The sequence below is a fragment of the Hylaeus volcanicus genome, chromosome 2 (assembly GCF_026283585.1).
Source record: "Hylaeus volcanicus isolate JK05 chromosome 2, UHH_iyHylVolc1.0_haploid, whole genome shotgun sequence".
In the NCBI taxonomy this organism is placed as follows: domain Eukaryota; kingdom Metazoa; phylum Arthropoda; class Insecta; order Hymenoptera; family Colletidae; genus Hylaeus; species Hylaeus volcanicus.
The window spans coordinates 30515968-30536629 of NC_071977.1; the positions used below are offsets into that span (position 1 = coordinate 30515968).

General features: G+C 42.7%; 2 protein-coding genes and 1 long non-coding RNA gene across 3 annotated transcripts; 1 reads left to right on the forward strand and 2 right to left on the reverse strand.

Moving 5' to 3' along the window:
- Positions 1-180: 180 nt before the first annotated feature.
- On the forward strand, positions 181-19074 carry LOC128872479 (dynein axonemal heavy chain 6). The gene is made up of 58 exons (XM_054115214.1): positions 181-311; positions 390-531; positions 1117-1591; positions 1750-1852; positions 1939-2122; positions 2205-2374; positions 2463-2864; positions 3106-3337; positions 3762-3911; positions 3975-4103; positions 4340-5020; positions 5090-5236; positions 5297-5473; positions 5594-5911; positions 6176-6286; positions 6370-6506; positions 6582-6772; positions 7138-7253; positions 7344-7489; positions 7552-7697; positions 7805-7937; positions 8018-8234; positions 8365-8499; positions 8585-8770; positions 8906-9107; positions 9195-9376; positions 9453-9676; positions 9766-9974; positions 10041-10296; positions 10474-10665; positions 10722-10946; positions 11014-11269; positions 11473-11663; positions 11752-11924; positions 12006-12189; positions 12253-12424; positions 12510-12671; positions 12739-12915; positions 13012-13208; positions 13290-13535; positions 13652-13889; positions 13957-14259; positions 14352-14537; positions 14623-14795; positions 15001-15361; positions 15433-15666; positions 15849-15989; positions 16046-16236; positions 16311-16756; positions 16856-17056; positions 17268-17366; positions 17474-17616; positions 17704-17874; positions 17936-18115; positions 18201-18296; positions 18372-18572; positions 18630-18747; positions 18838-19074. The coding sequence occupies exons 1-58, from the start codon at positions 259-261 to the stop codon at positions 19065-19067; spliced, it is 11841 nt and encodes a 3946-aa protein (XP_053971189.1). The 5' UTR covers positions 181-258; the 3' UTR covers positions 19068-19074.
- On the reverse strand, positions 5908-6487 carry LOC128872482 (uncharacterized). Its single transcript, XR_008456203.1, has 3 exons — positions 6363-6487; positions 6152-6307; positions 5908-6068 (listed from the first exon to the last, which is right to left on the reverse strand). It is a non-coding gene; the product is annotated as an uncharacterized LOC128872482 (long non-coding RNA).
- A 68-nt stretch (positions 19075-19142) lies between the features above and the next one.
- On the reverse strand, positions 19143-20496 carry LOC128872474 (nurim homolog). Its single transcript, XM_054115209.1, has 3 exons — positions 20132-20496; positions 19517-19997; positions 19143-19433 (listed from the first exon to the last, which is right to left on the reverse strand). The coding sequence occupies exons 1-3, from the start codon at positions 20262-20264 to the stop codon at positions 19310-19312; spliced, it is 738 nt and encodes a 245-aa protein (XP_053971184.1). The 5' UTR covers positions 20265-20496; the 3' UTR covers positions 19143-19309.
- Positions 20497-20662: the final 166 nt, after the last annotated feature.

Genomic DNA, 20662 nt, shown 5'->3' on the forward strand with positions numbered 1-20662 from the left:
GCGACATCCGTGGTGGGGGCAACCATGACCCACCGGTGATGCACGCCGGCGTCAACGTGTCAATACACGTATAATTGAAGAATATATTATAAGAATTTATTATTCATTCGATGGGTAGCACACGAACCATCACGGGATGAAGTCCCCGATACTATTCGAAAGCAAAGAGCAAGGCCAGATCCTGCGGCACCTCCGTTGGTCGATCAACTGGAACTGATTCAACGACTGCGAGACGATCCGAAAATTGGATTCTTTTACATGGACTACGCGGTAGTACGTTCTTCAAAATATTTCACACCTTACGCCTTGAAGTGAGTACGACGTCTCTGCTTTCCGAACTCGGCAAAGGACCAGGTGCAACGCGATCACATTTCTACTACATTTTTCAGGGTCGTTCATTACAAAGACCTACGCGATACTTACATGACGATCAGCGCCAACGGCGTGACTCAATACAGTCCCGATGAAATGAGTTTCACCCCGATCGAACAATGGAAAAGAGAATACGTTTTTTATCTAAAATTATTAAAGGTTCTCTCATAAAACATTTTTACCCTCGTTAAGAAGTATGTGGACACTTCCTTAATAATAGAAATTATAGAAATATAATTAGAATTAGATATTAAATATTATAGAATTAAATAGTAATTAGAATTAATAGAAATATTATAGAATTCAATATTATAGAATTAGAATATTAATAGAAATAAATATCTAATGAAACTTTCATCCTCTGCCAAACTTGTACGGCCGAATGGTCGCACTATATTTAACAACGAGCTTGACTCGTGATTTTCAAGTTTGGTCTGCAATTTTTATCACGAGTCCGACTCGTGATTTTAAACTTAGGCCTAAAATTTTCATTCTAAGTCAGACTCGCGAAAATAGTGCAAAGGCTTAATAGTTTTTATTTTTTAATATCGCATTAGTAACGATACAAAACTATAGAGATAACTAGATAACGTTGAAATTTTTAGCAACAAAAGTGGTATACTAATAATTTACGGTGTATATTAATTATTCATCGAAGGGTAGTAAGTGTCCACGTATTTATCAACGAGAGTGTAAGGTTCGATATTAACATGATCTCTCATATACTTCTGGGAATTTCCTTAGATACGGACCTTCGTTGTATTTCGCAAGTGGAAAGCTTTCTACGTCTGGAAGAAGTCAGTCTCTTGTAGGAAGTTCGTGGAAGGGAGGAATTATTTAGAAGAGAACCTCTTCATATCGGATCCCATCCTCAGCAAGGCTTTATTAGAGATAAAATCGATGTGCTCCATCTTTCTCAATTCGAGTTTCTTCGACGGCACCGAGATCGAGAGTTTCCTACTTTTCTATTTCGTAGAAAAACAGGTGAACCGTTTACTATCTAACAAACGCCGCTACAGTTCTGGGTCGGCATTACTCTATTCTGTAAATCCGTTTCTGCAGCTTGCCAAGTTGGAGTCGATGAGGAACAAGTTGGACGAGTTTAGAAGATTAGCGTTAGATATCGTCAACAATGCCTGTCTTGGAGCACTGTTGCAAGCTGGATACACCCCAGACGATTCCAACATAACAATCGAACAAACTGCTTATGGGAAGCTCGGTAACGCTGTTTATTTTCCAACGAAACTCTTTTACTTCGTCTTACTGTCCGCAGATCTGTTCGAGTGCCACGCGATCGCGTTTCTTCTGTCCTGTTCTGAAAGCGCTAGCACTCTGGGCGGCCCGTGGCACTCAAACGGTTAATAAATGGTTCCACAGGGGTATTCGGTGTCGCTAAGTTCAAAATGCCGAAGGACGGTGTCCTTAAAATGAGTTACATCGAGCAGGCACGGAAAAGAGAAAAGTGTTACAGACTTTCTTGGTAGGTGGTTCTCCGGAACGACGTCGAACTTTATTCGAAATGTAAACCGATATAAGGGTAAAAAAAGAAAACGTTCGAATGTCTAGCTTCATTCATCTCATCGATTACATGCAAACGAACATGATGCATAGCCTCTTGCTGAACGCTTACGTGGAGTTTATTGAAGCCTTGAAGATCCACACGGAATTTTTACCAGATAACGATTTAATTGATAATGATGTAATCGATGTACCTTTGAAAGAAAATCGACCGTCATCGCATCGTATCCAGGTAAATTTTATCGCGAGAAGATAGCGCTATCTTTTTTCCTCTCGGGACATAAAAATACTAATCTGGATATTATACTTTCTAGTCGCCATTGTTCGTGGTGGATCTACTAATTCTACCTCCCGCGGAGATCGTCATGGACCCCGCCGAAGCCATTTTCCGCTTCGTGATAAAAACCATCCAAATCATGTGGGAAGAGAACATATTCGTCATCAAGCCCCTTCTCTCCGATCCCTTCTTCCATTCCTTCACCAGGTATGAAATCTATTACCTTTCCCAGGCGTAGCGGACGAGATAATTCGTCGACGTAATACATACGTGATCTTCCACGCATTTATTCGAGGCCTATGATCAATCACAAAATAGAAGATCGCATTTGCGGCCATCCACCGGCTATTCAGGATGTCTTGAAGCAAGATCCGATCACGAAGGCGTTGAAGATCGAGTTGGACGCGCTTCTCGAACGGAACTTCGACGCGATTAAACGTTACACTCGGCGGTTCGAGGAAATTCGACGGTTCTATCTCGAGGACACGACCTTCGATGAAAATGTCATCCGCGACAATCGAGATTGCAAGTTGTTCCGAGAGTGGAGTATTCGATACAGAAACGAAGTGGATCTGATCGGTAAAGTGATCGATTCTCAGCCACTGGGCGTCTTCCTCGTCCAACTAGAGCGATTCAAGGTGGCTGCTGAAATCGCTCCCAGAGGAAAGATTGGAGTCATCGAAGCGGTGATGCCTGGGTAGGTTCACGAAGACAGAAGTTTCGTAGCTCACCGGGATCGTAAGCAGTCTAGTAACTAGTCGTAACTAGATCCCGCTGTCGCTTATCGTTTCATTGCTCTCCTCTTAAGTCTTTGTTGTTTCAACGTATCTCGTTCTGTATCGTCTGCAAATAATTATGCAACTCCTTGCATCTATTTCTGTCGAACCTATTTCGCATCAATTTTATTTTGTACTATCAAGCGTGTCGTTTTTCATTAGGCTAGGGAAGAGCAGAGTCGACGAACTGTTAACGGAAGCGATCGACGCTGTAAATTATCTCGGTTCCGATCCCGTGACGACGGAAGAATACGCGGAATATATCAAATTCGTCGACAAAGCTCGGCAGAAAGTGGACGACATGGAAGCTCGGTTGGATTACGTGAAAGAACTGTACGACACGATGGAAGAATTCGCTTTTCCTATACCATCGGTGGATATGGCGAATTATCTGGTATTAACTCGACGGTTATTTGACCCTTTGAGTCCCAAGGAGTGATACAGTAAAGACAAAATTGGCTGAAGAAATGCAAGATGGCCACTAAGGGGGGTTCCCCTTTGACGCTCGGTGTAATATGATCCTAACCGAGATATCGATGAGACTATGTACTATTGTCTCACCGATACGCTTCTGTCGGCTGCTTTTTTTCCTCGGAGCTCTTTCTGTTTCACTCTCTATCCTTTTCTACGTTCGACGCTCGACTCGAGCCAAATCTAAGCAGAGGATAGAAACTGATAGAAATCTCGACTGAAGAACTGCAATGTTTGGGTCCCGATTTTCTTGCACTTCTCGGATATACATCACCTGGCACCCAAAGGGTTAATTAGCTTCTTTCCACGCAAGTCAAACTTCATTGAAACGTCGCGTCTATGTACAGGGCATCGGGACACATTTCACCAGTATGCGATTAGCAGTGGAAAACAGGTTAGAGGAGAGGCCGAAATTGATAAATAGGTTCAACGCCCAACTTCAGAAGGATATCACGGCATTGAACGAAGAGATATCGGAGATTCACGACGAGATTATCGTAAGCTGTAACGAGAAGTGTTTGTAAGGGTCTCGTTGTCATGCGCGTTTATTTTCTTTACAGCAACCTTGGTTAGTGGACTACGAAAGCAACGTGGACGCCTGTCTGAATACGTTGAAGGAACTAGGCGAACGAATAGCTACCTGCGCGGCTACCACGGAAACGTATCGTGCTTATCAAAGAGAATTTAAGGTTACAAATAAAATCAGACAAGTTGTCTACTTTGTGACACATTGTGCTACTCTGCCTACTTTGTACTACTGTATTCTACTTTTGCGCCACTTTGTGACATTTTGTTCCACATTGTGCCGCCTTGTGCTAGTTTGTCCCACCTTGTACCACGTTGTGCCACCCTGTACCACTTTGTGTCACTTCGTACCACTTTGTACCACCTTGTGCCTATTTTGTCTACTTTCGTTTCATCGCAGCTCGAGCCAACGAGATTCGATATCCTGGACCAAGTGACGAACGAGCTGAGGTTGCGTGCCCTCCTGTGGGAGAGTCTGACAGAGTGGGAAAACGCGAGCTACGAATGGTACAGCGCCGACTTCGACACCTTGGACGTCGAAGCGATCACCTCGTTCACGATGCTCACCATGAAGAACATTATTCAACTGGAGCGAGGCCTGCCACCTAACAACATCGTACCAGACCTGAAGGAGAACGTCGAGCTCATAAGGAACAAATTACCGATTCTCGGATACTTGAGGAATCCCGATCTGAGGGAGAGACATTGGGAGAAGATCGAAGTTATACTGAACCACATCTTCAAGCCCGACGAGAAGAAAACGTGGAGCCAGCTGGAGGCTCTTGGCGCATTTCTGAAGCCGAACGAACTGATGGAGGTCGCTGCCGCGGCCAGCTCCGAGGCCAATCTGGAGTACATGCTGAAGAAAGTCGTGGACACTTGGGAACATCTGAAATTCATCGTAGTCCATCATAAAGAAGGAAAGGACGTCTTCATTTTAGGCAGTTTAGAGGACGTTCAGACAGCAATGGACGAAAGTAATATTAATTTGCAAACCATCAACGCGTCCCGCTACGTGGGTCCCATTCAACATTTGGTAGAGAAATGGGTCGAGAAACTCGATTTGTTTACCATCACCTTGGTGCGTATTTTTTGAATCCTGACATTCTTTTTTAATACGTACGGCTAATTCGCTCTGCCTTCTTTCCAGGAAGCGTGGCAGTATTTGCAACAGCAATGGCTGTATCTCGAGGCGATATTCTCAGCACCGGACATTCAACGTCAACTCCCTTTAGAGGCTAAGCTGTTCATCGAGGTCGACAAGTTTTGGAAGGATCTTATGAGACGAACACACAAGGTCAGGCGAGATCCAAAAATTCTTCTGGAGTTAACTACAATTTACGCGATAAATTTCTAGGCGCCTTTGGCCATGCCTGCCTGCACTCAACCGGGCTTGCTGGAACTGCTCGAGGAGAACAACCGCCGACTGGACGAGGTGATGAAGTGCTTGGAGGCTTACCTCGAGACGAAACGCGTGGCGTTCCCGCGATTCTTCTTCTTGTCCAACGACGAGCTTCTGGAAATCTTGGCCCAGGTATCGATGCGCCGAGCGGAATCCGAGGCTAACAGCGTATATTCTGGCACGTACGCGACCGATGCGTACGCGTTGAAAATAAAACGATCGTATTAACGCGCACCGATTACCGCGAAACAGACGAAAAATCCGCACGCCGTGCAGAGGCACTTGCAGAAATGCTTCGACGCGATACACAGATTGGAATTCGCCACGAAGACGAGCGAAACCGGTAACGTAGAAGAAACGGTGTTGACCACCGACATAGTGGCGATGCTTTCACCAGAAGGCGAAAGAGTTCCTCTCGGGAAAGGCTTGAGAGCCAGAGGCAACGTCGAGGACTGGCTGGGCCGTGTCGAAGACGCCATGTTCTCCACCCTGAGGATGAGACTGAAACAGGGAATCAAAGATTTGGAAGCGAAAGGACGACAACAATTTATTTATATGCATCCCTCTCAGGTCAAACACTTACCAAATTTTATACATACCGTATACATACTGTAGAACTATTTTTTTATTTTTATTTTATGATTCGGATTGCCATTGCTAAAATAAATTATATCTTAGAATAATACTCATCGAGGAAAAAGCCTTGTCTGGGCTCCTCTCTTAATTCCTAGAGACGTCACGCATTTATTTACAATATTATATATAATAAATCAGTATTCAAGTATCGAAAGTATCCAAGTATTCTCATACCAAACTTTTCCTCGTCCTTTCCAGATAATCCTCTGCGTGTTGCAAATATTTTGGACTCGGAATATCCACCTCATCTTGGAATCTGACGGCAACGTGCTAGAGTCGATGAGAGCGTTCGAGAAGAAGTGTTTCGCAGTTCGGTTGATCTCTGATTACCTAAGAGTTTCGCAATCTTCGTTAACGGTCCTCGTAGAACGTTTTCCCCTCTTACTTTGTAGGACTTGACAGAGCTGGCGGGCATGGTGAGAGGCGAATTACCGGAACTGATACGCGACGTGATCATCAATTTGATAACGATAGACGTCCACGCGAGAGATATCGTTACAACTCTGGTCGAAAACGAGGTAACGACCAGGTGAGATGTTTCTATCTTTTTCTCTAAAGAGCAAAGCTTTTATTATTCTCTGTACGAGTCTCGTTTGTCTCTTAGCACGAGCTTCGATTGGACGAAAGCGTTGCGCTATTATTGGGATGACGAAATCAATAATTGCGTGGCACGTATGAGCAACGCCGAATACCTTTACGGATACGAATACCTCGGTGCCCAGAAGAGACTCGTTATAACGCCGCTTACTGATAGATGTTACTTGTGCCTTATGGGGGCCCTTCAACTTGATCTAGGTAAACCAATAATTCTTCAAAGGTGTATCGATAGTCGGAACAAGGACACCAAGCCAGGAGACAACTTCGAACCAATCCAAACCTTCATACACTTCTTAAAAACCCAAACAAACACCCCTATCGAATAGCAAAATTCTGTCGCATCTACTGTGGTAGCACCTCTTGTCCTCAACACTAGAGGGACGGACGCCGCGTGTTTCTCACAAGCACTCGGTCCCTTTACCCTTCCTTTACCCTTTTCCTTTACTACACTAACACTACACACTACTTACTACACTACACTACAAAGATAGATACCAAAACTAAATTTAAACCAGCTCCAATTAACTCAAAAAACAAAACTCACGTATAAAATTGCTCGACAGGCGGTGCCCCAGCGGGCCCAGCCGGAACCGGAAAAACGGAAACGACGAAGGATCTGGCTAAAGCGGTTGCCGTTCAGTGCGTTGTATTCAATTGCTCCGAAGGACTCGATTACAGAGTACAATAATAATAACAATAATGATAAAGTAATAGCAACAATAGACAAATCTCGCCAATAGTAATAACAGACGAATCTCTTTCCTCGCAGATGATGGGCAGATTCTTCTCCGGCCTGGCGACTTCGGGAGCCTGGTGTTGCTTCGACGAATTCAACAGGATAGACATCGAAGTGCTTTCCGTGATAGCTCAACAATTGATCACGATTAGAAACGCTAAGCTCGTCAGAGCTAGAGAGTAGGTTCATACGTTCTCGTTTTCCCAGATTGGATCTAGACGCACTCCTCTTTAATCGGCAGGTTTCTGTTCGAAGGACGAATAATAAAACTCGTCATGTCCTGCGCGACTTTCGTCACTATGAATCCCGGTTACGCAGGTCGCACCGAACTCCCTGACAATTTGAAGGCATTGTTCCGACCTTTCGCTATGATGGTTCCAGATTACAGTATGCTTCGTGACAAACTTTATTTGTTATTATATTTATTTAAAGTATCTATGGTACTATATACAGGACGTCCTTCGTATTTTTAATCGAGTAGCTTCTTTTCGCAGAGCTCATCGCCGAAGTCACCCTATATTCGGAAGGATTCGAATCGTCGAAGCCGTTATCGCAGAAGATGACTCTGATGTATACTCTCAGCAGCGAGCAGCTTTCTCAACAGGATCATTACGATTTCGGAATGAGGTATCTCTCTATCTAGTCGTCTTGGTTTTATAGAAAAGTGCTGATCAGAAATGCTCGAGAAATACAATACCTTTGTACAGGGCTGTGAAGAGCGTGCTGGTGATGGCGGGGAGCCTGAAACGAAACAATCCGGATAAACCGGAGGACGTTGTCTTGATCAGAGCTCTACGCGAGAGCAATATACCGAAGTTTTTGCGAGAGGACGCTGAACTGTTCGAGGGTATCGTGGGAGATCTTTTCCCAGGAATCGTTATCCCCGACGAAGACTACGGCGTTTTGGAGGAAACAGCTGTCGCGGTACTGTTCATTTTCTTAACCCTTTAAACTCTATTTTTAAAAGAGAAACTAATAGGGTCAGGAGTTGAAAGGAAATGTTAAGCTAGAACCACGGAACAATTTCTATTTATCGACAAAACGTTTATCGCAGGTGCTGAAACATGCAAACCTGCAACCAGAATATTGTACCTTGAAGAAAGCTATCCAACTCCATGAGTGTCTGCAGGTGAGACACGGAGTGATGTTGGTTGGACCCACCGGCTCAGGAAAGACCACGGTACTTCGAGTAAGTCAAGGACTTCGCAACGCGCCAGGTTTCACTTCGTAAAAAATGAAAAAAAAAAAATTGAGCGTTATCTCTGTCCGTTCAGACCCTTGCAAATACGTATAACAAGTTGCACGAAATGGGTGTACCTGGACCAACCTATAAGCCGGTTCACATGTACGTCCTTAACCCCAAGGCCATCACAATGGGTGAGCTGTACGGACAAGTGGACATGATGACCAACGAGTGGCACGATGGACTGATCGGTTTCACCGTTCGTCACGCCTGCTCTGTGAGTAGATACGGCACTGCTTTTTCCGAGTTTCAGCGTATCGCACGGGGTTCAGTGTGCATTTGCACTTTAAACATTTGTGGTCGAACACCCGCAATCATTGTAGTGTGAAAATAGCGACTTTGTGACGTCTAGTTTGTCACGGAAGATCATCAGTGGATCGTTTGCGACGGGCCTGTGGACGCCATATGGATCGAAAACATGAACACCGTCTTAGACGATAACAAAATGTTGTGCTTGGCCAATTCCGAGAGAATCAAGTTCACCCCGTACATGCGCATGCTTTTCGAGGTCATGGACCTTGCTCAAGCGTCACCCGCTACCGTTAGTCGCTGTGGTACGAACAAAATTAAATATTTCTTTTACTTTCTTTTTAATTGTATAATTTTTTGTCAAAAGCTTCGACTATTCTTCTCCCCTTAAGGAATGGTATACGTGGATCCTGCGGAGCTGAAGTGGATGCCGTACGTGAAGACGTGGGTAACGACGCTTCCCGAAACGACAGTCAAAGACGAACATCGAGAGTTCATTATCAACCTGTTTCAAAAATATTTCGAGGATGGGTTGATATTTTGCAACAGAAACTGCGACTTCCCGATTTCTCAGGTTGATATTGCTAAAATTCTCTTTCTCGTCGTGGAAAACATAGAAAAACAACAAACGTTTCACTTTACGTTAACAGGTCGACATCAGCAAAGCAAACATGACATGTGCGATACTAGAGAGTCTTTTAAATGAGCCAGGAGCCATCGAGAGGACTATTGACAAAGCGCGAATTAGGATATTTTTGACACAGTTGTTTGTTTTCGCTTATCTTTGGGCAGTCGGTGGTAACGTTGTCGATTCTTCTCGGAACGACTTCGAAGCTTTCGTGCGAAAGCAGTTCGACGACAACGAAGAAGCACTGTATGCGTTATTAACACGTTGATCGACAACCGATGATTTTCTCCCATGGATGAATAGACTACTCACCGAATCGCTGTATTCGCTTCTAGATTGCCGTCGATCGATTTATGGGATATATACATGAACGTCGAGAATCACCGGTTGGACGTTTGGACAGACATTATGCCAGAGTTCGTGTACGACGCGGAGGTGCCGTTTTTCGATATTCTCGTGCCGACAGTCGACACTGTACGTTTCGGTTACATAATGAAGAAGCTGGTGGAGATCGACAAGCCTGTACTTTTCACTGGCGACACTGGTTAGCGGTACTTCGAGTAACTCTTTCTCTTTTACCAACGTCTCGAATATCTATCGCGATTCATAGGAGTTGGAAAGTCAGTAATAACGAAGGTAGTGTTGAAGAGTTTGGAGGATACACAGCTTTGGGTGCCAGTCACCCTCATTTTCTCCGCTCAAACGAGCAGCGGCCGAACTCAAGAGATCCTGGAACTGAAACTAGAAAGAAGGAAAAGAGCCGTTTTGGGTGCTCCCATAGGAAAACGCGTATGCGTGTTTGTCGACGACGTCAACATGCCCAAATTGGATACATACGGATCACAACCACCCATTGAACTCTTACGGTACCGAGTTAACACTAAACCTACCGACTTTCATTTAATATATAACATACGATATGACACATGATACATAAAAACTGTATACAAAAATTCGAAAACGGTCATTTGACCGGTCGTGGTAGGTTCAGAGTGTTAATTTATGAATTTTCTAACTATTTCTACGCGTCACGGAATTCCTAGACAGCTGATAGACTTTCATGGGATGTACGACCGAGAGAAATTATTCTGGAACGCCGTGGAAGACGTTGTGTTCGCCGCGGCCTGTGCACCCCCTGGAGGCGGTAGAAACCCACTGACGCCCAGATTCGTCAGACACTTCGCGATGCTGCTTATTCCAGCGCCCACTGAATCGTCTCTCAAAGGAATCTTCAAGTAAATCTGCTACGTTAACGCTAAAAATCAATTCGCTCGAGTAAAATGTTTCGTAGGGCGATTATGACCGGTTTCTTGGAGGATTTCGTGCAATCCGTGAGGCAAGTAGGGGACAAGATAGTGAACGCGACGGTCGACGTCTACCGAAGAATCGCGGAAGACCTTCTGCCCACTCCGGAAAAGAGTCATTACATTTTCAATTTGCGCGATTTGTCCAAATGCATACAGGGAATCATGCAAGTGGACGCCTCTGTCGTTAGGGAGCCTCTAGAGATGTACAGGTACGCGTAGAATGTTGAAAACCGATGCGTTTCGATCTCGAAACTAGCGCCGTGTTAATCGTTTTAGACTTTTCTATCACGAATGCCTTCGTGTCTTCCACGATCGACTGATAAACGTAGAAGACAAGAGTTACTTCTTCAAACTTCTGAATAACATTTGCGGCATCACATTTGGTACGGAGGTGGTGCGGCTGCCAGACGAAAAAATCATCGAGAAACCACCCGTACTGCTGTTCGGCGATTTCATGGCCTTCGGAGCGGCAAGGGAACAACGAATTTACGAGGAACTTACAGATCTGACAAAAGTTAAGAGGACTTTGGAGGTATGTCGTTTATCATAAAACAAGGTTACTTACGGCCAGATTCGGTGCGCACTGGTTTTAGCGTCAGTAAAGTATCTAAAATTGGTGCCCTCAGGCGCCCCAAAGAAAAATAGAATTACAAATGAAAATTGGGAATACTTCTTGGCATGCAATAACACTGCGCTGTACTATGTAACTATATTTTTGTTTAATCTGTAACGCAGGATTATTTGGAAGATTACAAATTCTCCGTTGGCAAAGAAATGGGTATTATATTCTTCATGGACGCCATAGAGCATGTTTGCAGACTGGCGAGAATTCTTCGTTCCGAGAGAGGCAACGGTCTTCTGGTTGGCGTCGGGGGAATGGGAAAGCAAAGTTTGACGAAACTGGCGTCTCACCTGAACAGTTACAAGTCCGTAATAACCGACATTGCGTAATTTATACACGAGACGAGTTAAGATGATTTATGAACGCTTAATTGAACCGATAAATGCTTGAAGGTGTTATCAGATAGAGGTCACGCGCACGTACGATAGGAACTCCTGGCACGAAGATCTCCGACGTTTTTACTTCGAGCCGGGCGCTAACGCTCAGCACACAACCTTTTTATTTACAGACACTCAAATCGTGCTCGAGGAGTTTCTGGAAGATATCAACAATACCCTTAACACAGGTAGCTTTCGTTGCGACACTTTCGATCGTTGGAATTAGTTATTAGTAAATTAGTTAATTTATCGTTCGTTTGAAATATCAGGCGAGGTGCCGAATTTGTACGAAGCTGACGAGCTCGAAAAGGTTATCATAGCCACCAGACCCGCGGCGAAAACAGCGGGAATCGGCGAAGGAAACAGAGATGCAATTTATCAGTTCTTCATCGGAAGGGTCCGGAACCAGCTTCATCTGATGATCTGTATGAGCCCTATAGGCGACGCCTTCAGGTCGGTTTAATTGTATCTAAATCGCGTGTAACGATACCGTTCTCTAATAAAGTCGTTTTGCAGGCATCGCTGTCGCATGTTTCCGTCGCTGGTAAATTGCTGCACGATCGACTGGTTTACGAAATGGCCGAACGAAGCCCTCCTTTCGGTAGCGGAAAACACATTGACCGCTATCGTACCGAAAGATTCGGAGATGCTCGCTGGTCTCAGTTCCGTTTGCGTCCTGATCCACGAGGTATTTCACTCGATAACCAGATACTGAATCGATACTGTCAGAAATTCAATTTATTTTATTTAATCACAATCGTATAAAATTGCAGACCGTGGAAGAGATAACGGCACGATTCTTCGTTGAAATGCGACGCAGGTACTACACCACGCCGAGCAGTTACTTGGAGCTGTTGAAGCTCTTTCGAACCACTTTAGAGAAGAAAAAGAAGGAAATACTATCGCTGAAGAGTAAAATTGCGAATGGCCTCAACGTAAGCGCGACTCCAGTTTTCCTAACAAATCATTTTCACGATCTGACATTCTGCGTCGTTCGTCTAGAAACTTCTCGAGACCAACGAGATGGTCGCCATAATGAAAGAACACCTAGTCGTTCTTGCGCCGAAGCTGAAAGCAAGCACGGATGAGGTATCGAAACTGGTGAAAATGCTCGCGAAGCAACAATTCGAATGCGACAAAGCGAAACACCTGGTGACCGCTGAAGAAGCAACGGCGAAGGTATAGAAACTAGACGACCGACAATGCGAGAACCATTGAAAATATCTAAGCAATTTTAATATCGATTACGAAGCGCGCATTTTCATTTTCGGTCAGCTAAAAGCTGACGAGACGGCAGTGTTAGAAGCCGATGCCAGGCAAGATTTGGAAGCTGCGATACCAGCTCTGCTGGAAGCTCAGAAGGCGTTGGAGGCCTTGAATAAAAACGACATAAACGAGATCCGCGTCTTCAACCAGCCACCTCACTTGGTGCGCTTCGTCATGGAGGCGGTGAACCTGCTACTGGGTGAAAAGTATATTTAAAAATGTATCAAACTGCGAACCGAGCCTGGCAACACGTGTCACTAATCTCTTGGCCCTAATCCCTTTGTTAGAACGGATTGGCCAACCGCCAAGCTGGTACTCGGCGACATGCATTTCCTCGACCGTTTGATCACTTACCCTAAGGACGATATAAGCGACAATCTGTTGAAGAAGCTGCAGGAATACGTCAACCACCCCGAGTTCCGTCCAGATCTGGTGGCCAGACAGAGCAAAGCGTGCAGATCGATGTGCATCTGGGTGAGAGCGATGGACGGTTACGCCAAGATTTACAGGGTCGTCGAACCGAAACGTCAGAGGTGAATCGAAGATGAATAGTTTTTTTCGCGGTGAAAATTTTAGGCCACTATTATTTGATTTAGTCAAATCGATGGACATAGAGGGTACGAATATTTATGGGATTGACTGTGCGTAGATTGAAACAAGCAGAGGCAGAGTTGCGAGCGATCGAAGAAGTGCTTTTCCTCAAGCAACAAGAGCTGGCCGAATTAGAGAATAAGATCAAAGAGCTGCAGGAGCACTACGACGCGGCAGTGGAAAATTTGAACAAGTTAGAATCCGAAATGGAGGTGGTAGAAGCGAGGTTGAACAGGTCGGGACGACTAACGTCCGCTTTGGTGGACGAACGGATTCGTTGGGAGGAGATGACACACGTAATCCGTGAAAAATTACGATTCCTCGTAAATATTCATAAATTTTCGTTCTTTTTCGAACTTCTAGGGTTTCGACAAGCAAATGATCAATCTAACCGGCGACACGTTGGTCGCCGCTGGCGCGCTTGCCTATATGGGTGCATTTACGAACGAATACAGGGAAGAACTGCTACAACTTTGGCTGTCGAGTTGCAACGATTATAATATAAAGACTACGGAAAATTATAGCCTCATCACGATATTAGCCGATCCTTACGAAATTCGGCTTTGGAACACCCACGGTTTACCGAGAGACAAAGTCAGCACGGAGAATGCTATCTTGGTGACGCAAACTAGTCGTTGGCCGTTGATGATCGATCCTCAAGAACAGGTAATCATCTAAAGAAATCATTTAAAGGTCGAGTTTTACTTTGAAACACAATTTGTTGTTCACGCCTTACGTTGTATTTAAAATTCGTAAAGGCGAACAGGTGGATACGAAACATGGAACAAAACAACAATCTAAAGATATGCAAGCTAACGGACGCGAATTTTATGAGAATATTGGAGGCGTCTATAAGACTCGGGACGCCTCTGTTGCTTCAAGAGGTGGGAGAAGTACTGGATCCAAGTTTGGAACCTATCTTACTTAAACAAATTTTCGTTCTGGTACGTAACCTGTAGCGTAAAGGACTTCGAGTGGTTATTATTCGTACCGGTTAATATTTATTTAAATTGCCTTAATATTATTTAGGGCGGTAGAACGTTGATACGATTCGGCGATACGGACGTAGACTACGACGACAATTTTAAACTCTACATCACGACGAAAATTGCAAACCCTCACTACCTACCAGAAGTTTGTATCAAAGTGACGATAGTGAATTTCACTGTAACCATGGGAGGTCTCGAGGACCAGTTGCTGGCGTAAGTGTCTCATGTCTGTACTCTAATACCGCGTTCAAATATTGCTCTTGCGAGAAACCCAAGGGTACAGTGGGGAGCAAAAGTGAACACACTTGTCAGATTTTTGTACTTCGATTACGGTTTAGAAAAATATTTTAGGAGAAAACAGTTTGAAAAAATTCTTGGCGTATAAAACGAATAAAATTCTTTCTTGAATCATCCACAGGGACGTCGTACGCCTCGAAAGGCCAGATCTCGAGACGATGAGGAACGATTTGATAACGAAGATCAACGCTGACAGGGGCCAGTTGCAGAGTATCGAAGACAGAATATTGACGTTGTTGTATAGTTCCGGTGGCGATATTCTGGATAACGAGGATCTCATAGAAACCTTGAACGATAGCAAGGAAACGTCCGCGATCATCGCAACGAGATTGATAGAGAGCGAAGCTACCGAAGAGAAGATATCGGAGGCGCGCGAGAAGTATCGATCGGTTGCGAATCGTGGATCCGTTCTCTATTTCGTCGTCGCTGATCTTGCTAATATAGATCCCATGTATCAGTTTTCATTGAAGTATTTCAATCAGGTGAACGATTATCCAACGTTCTCGTATTAATAAGTAATTACATTTCCCAACGTTTCTTTCTCTCTATGCAGGTATTTAATACGGTCATCGAAACTACCGAGAAAGATGACGATCTACGGCAACGTTTGAAAACGTTACTCGGCGAAATAACGTTAGCCATCTACACGAACGTATCGCGAGGACTGTTCGAGAAACACAAATTGGTATTCAGTTTTATGTTGAGCATTACTATACACATGAACGACGGAACCATCACTCAGGCGCAATGGAATTTTATGCTACGAGGTGCTACGAGCATCGACGTGGTAAGCTACGACACCAGAATTGAGCTTTCCTAAACTTTAGAGACCAATTTTATTGAAATGTCTGTATTTATTCGTAACGTAACAGAATAGCTAATGCAGCTTCTAATATAGCTTCCTGTATTAGTTTTAACAAGTACCACAGAGAAAGTTTTCAATACCTGTGCCTTACATCTTCTATACAGGGAGACAAGCCGGACTATTCAACCTTAACGACTCAAGCGTGGATTTCGATCAACTATTTAGCTCGCACGTTCAAGAATTTCGAGAATCTTTTGAAGGACGCATTGAAGAGAATCAAAATAACTCTCGGATATTTCCAAGATGTAATCCACCCTTATCGCTACAGATGAATATATTCTATAATGGGCGCAATTTTTAGGCTATCAATATAATTCCCGCGAACACGAGCAACGCGACGATGGATTGGGACACATCTTTAACCGATATAGAAAAATTAATGTTAATGAAAGCTCTGAAGGAAGATCAATTGATTTTTGCAATCACAGCCTACGTATCGAAAAATCTTGGACAGAAATTCGTGGAGTCGCCTATGGCGGCGTTGCACTTATTGTAAACACTTTGTATCCGAGTTTAACACTTTCTCCTGACGGTGTTCTTAGGGCTAACACGATTTTTCTTTTCAGATTCGCGGACACGTCGAACAAAATACCGCTAGTGTTCATACTTACAACTGGTTCCGATCCGTTCAGCGGTTTTCAAAGGTTCGCCAACGAAATGGGTTTCGCCGAAAGGTACGATTCCATCTCTTTGGGGCAAGGTCAAGGCCCTGTTGCCGAAGGACACATACGGACAGGGACCATGGAGGGGAGATGGGTGTTTTTGCAAAATTGCCACCTGGCCACCTCCTGGATGATAAGGATGGAACAGATCGTGCTGGAAATCAGCGAAGAATCGGAAGGGTTGATACACGCCGATTTTCGGCTGTTTCTGAGTTCGATGCCAAGCGTCGCCTTTCCCGTTTCTGTTCTTCAGAATTCGGTGAAAGTTACCAACGAGCCGCCGAAAGGTCTGAAAGCCAACATTACGAGAGCGTTGTACGATTTGGCTGACGACTACTTCGAAGATCATTGTAAGGACAAAGATCGCGTAGTTTGAGGACAGAATCGATCGTAAACTATCGTCGCAAAGAATTTAGGAACTCTCGTGTTTCGTTTTGTTCTTTTGACAGTTTTGGGAGAAAGCTGGCGCAGAATTATATTCGGCGTTTGCTTCTTTCACGCGATCATCCAGGAACGAAAGAAATTTGGGCCTCTGGGCTGGAATATACTATACGAGTTCAACGACAGCGATCGAGAGTGTTGTTTGTTGAATCTGAAATTGTTCTGCGTTCACGAGCGCATACCATGGAACGCCTTGATATACACCACAGGTTTAACTTTTTATTTTTTAGGATACACGAACATAGATGAAATACAGTAAAGATCGGATAAGTGCAAGAAAAGCGGGACCCAAACGTTGCAGTTATCCAGTCGAGGTTTCTATTCCGTGTGCAGTGCACACTGTGCACTTATCCAGTCTTTACTGTACCTTCTTCAGATATTTGTCCGTATTTTTAAGCGATAATTTTCAATATCTCGTAGGCGAGATCACTTATGGAGGCAGAGTGACGGACAGCTGGGACTTGAGGTGCATGAAAACCATCCTAGATATATTCTTCTCCCCTAAAACTTTGGACAGAGGCAAGTTATTTTTAACACGTTGACTGCCAGACAAATATTCTTGAAAATTTCCTAAGTAACCTACGTAATCAAACGTTACAATACCATCTTACGTGAAACTTGTTTAGAATACGTTTACTCGCCGTCCGGGAAATATTACTGCCCCGTTTTCCAAACTTTGCAAGAATACAAAGATTTCGTAGAAACGTTCCCGCTTATCGACGACCCGGAAGTCTTTGGGATGCACGAAAACGCGAATATCGTTTATCAAGTAACGCAATGAAACGTTTTTAAACTATCATTCACCTCTTCAAGAAGAGAAAATGCTGAAAAATTTGTATAATTACAATCTCGCAAGTTGAAAGAGGCGCAATTCGTCATGAACACTATTTTGGAAGTGCAACCGAAAGAGTCCGCAGCCGAGGAGGGTAAATCTAGTTCGGACATAGCGTACGAAATTGCAGATACCGTCGTGGCTAGAATTCAGTTAAAAATAGATCCCACGAAATGTAATCCGGATCACTTGATCGTAAGCAAGAAATGTAATTAATCTTAATTATTAGGTAGATAAAATTACCAAATGTTTGCAGAGGGACTCGATGGGAAGACTTCCATCTCTGACTACTGTCCTCGTTCACGAAGTTGAAAGGTACAACATATTGCTGAAGAAAATACACTCCTCGATAGAAAACTTACAACGAGCCATTAAAGGTTTCGTTGTTATGTCGGAGGAATTAGAAAATGTTTTTACAGCACTCGTCAATAATCAGGTTTTACTATATATTTTTTTTTCTACGATATACATAATATTTCTATTCGAGTTACGCGGATCTCACTTAATGTTACGCGCATTAGGTGCCGCAAATGTGGCATAACGTGAACGTCTATCCATCGCTGAAAACTTTGGCAAGCTGGCTAAGAAATCTAGAGCTCAGAATCGATTTTATTCAAGTATAAAAGCATTTTAAAATAGAAAACTTATGCCAGATACGACGGGACAGTTTCGTCAATGCTTGGATGTTACAGATTTGGTTTACCGATGTGAAACCCACTTCTTTCTGGATCTCTGGTTTGTCGTTTCCGCAAGGATTTCTAACTGGTATGTTGCAAACATGTGCGAGGAAATATAATACTCCTATCGATCACTTGAAGTTGGACTTTATTGCCACGAAAGTGGTGCTCGATCAAGAGGAAATCGAAGAAGAACATAAGAAATTTGAAAAAGAGGTCTGAACACCTTACGAAACATAGATTATTACGATACATAAATTATGATCCATTTAGGTACCGGAAGTTTATAAAGATTTACAAGTTCCTGAAGACGGAGTGTTAATACACGGGCTACATATCGATGCTGGTAGATGGGATTATACATCCATGATTTTAGCAGATGCGAATATAGGTAAAGTATTGATTTCACGAAGTATACTTTTCGAAACAATACTCTGTACAAAGAAACGGGCAATTAAAGTATCCGTGGAACGTTTTTCAGGTGAAATGCATCCACCTCTTCCAGTTTTCCACATAAATCCAGTATTAGAATTACCAAAAAACGATCCAAGATACGTTTGCCCTCTGTATAAAACAGCTGTACGAGCAGGCGTATTGTCCACAACCGGGCATAGTACGAATTTTGTTGTCGCAACTTTGCTTCCATCCACAAAAGAACAATCATACTGGATTTTGAAAGGAACGGCCCTCCTTATTGAAATTATGAATTAGGTTCTTCATATTCGAACTAATGCAATAATGTTATAATAGGTTTATGTAAGTTTAGGTGACGGTTGTATCGATTAATGTCTGTTTAAAGTTTATAATTATAGTATTAATACATGTATTTATATCGAATACACCTTTTAGTACGAAAAGCGTAGAAAACAATTTCATGTTACAATTGTGCGTATAAATTAAACATAACGAATGTAATGGATGTTAATAAACAAAATAAAAAATGCAAACAGTGATTAAAATAATTCTCTTTCCTTCATTCTCATAAGACTAGCATGGTAAGTGCAATCCTCCTTGTCGATGGACCATCTCAAGGCCATATATACAGTAAGCATAGAAGATAATAATACTCTGTCCAACCTATGAAACAGTAGATTGATTATTTAATTGCAAGTGTTATTTAAAAAAAAAAATGAAGTATGTCTTAAATAAATGAATCTTACGTCATATAAGGATGAATCCACAAAATAATGAGAAAACCTATAAAACTTGGATGTCTCATGTGCGAGTAGTAACGTAGTAGTTCTCTGGACTTTGTCATCATAGGGCTTGGCAGCAATGAAAATTTATAATATATTTGTTTAATACCAGCTAATTCTGATATGTCCATCATTAAACATCCAGTGTAAATCGTTGACCAAGCCAAGACATGAAAAACAGTGAACATATACCATAAGGTATCATTGGTTGAAGTATCAAATTTCCACAATGCGATCGACGGAATAATTTGCCATTGATTAATCAGCAAATGTAAAGTCATTGCACTGGCAACGTTATATATACTTCTCTCCATGTAATCCATATGTAGTTTACAAAATAAATGTTTTGTAAAGTCATTAGCCATAAGCGTGTGTTGTAACATGAATGTACTTAATAAAGACATATTTATAATTAATAACCATAACGCAGAGTCATAGGATTCATCTGTAATATAAATTCATGCAGTCAAATCACCTTTATAGAAAAGTTCGAGACAAAATGTGTTATATGATAATTATGTTTTTTACATGTATTAAAATGTAATACGAATGCTAGACGTAATAGGAACTATTGTTTACCTTTCTCTGATGTAATAATCGTTTCTTCATCTTTTTCATGATGCGATAGAAAATATGTCAAATTATACAAAACAAAAAGTGTGTACAAATAGCAGACAACGCACGTCACTACAGTGATACATTTTACGATCATGTTTAGAAAAGAATTAAATGAAACGATACTTCAACACAGTGTCATTTAATCACCAAGTCGGTAAAGAATTCTACATCCCGATCATAATATTAATAATTGTATGTAAATACATGATTACGTTCTATCGGATGCTGGGTGCATCCAGAAAGCTATCAATCGCTATATACATATACTTGCATATACTTGCATGTACTAATACAGGTTTTAGTATAAGTGGCATTAGAAATAGATAGGTAGGAAGGTAGAACGTTTGGTAGGTAGCATTAGTATATATCATAATTGCATATCTAGCTTATTAATGCATCATAATCATTCAATTATATTAATATTGGTTTTCATACCACTAGCGCCATCGGTGGGAAAACGTCCAAGTTTGTAGTGAACATAGTTCCCACTCC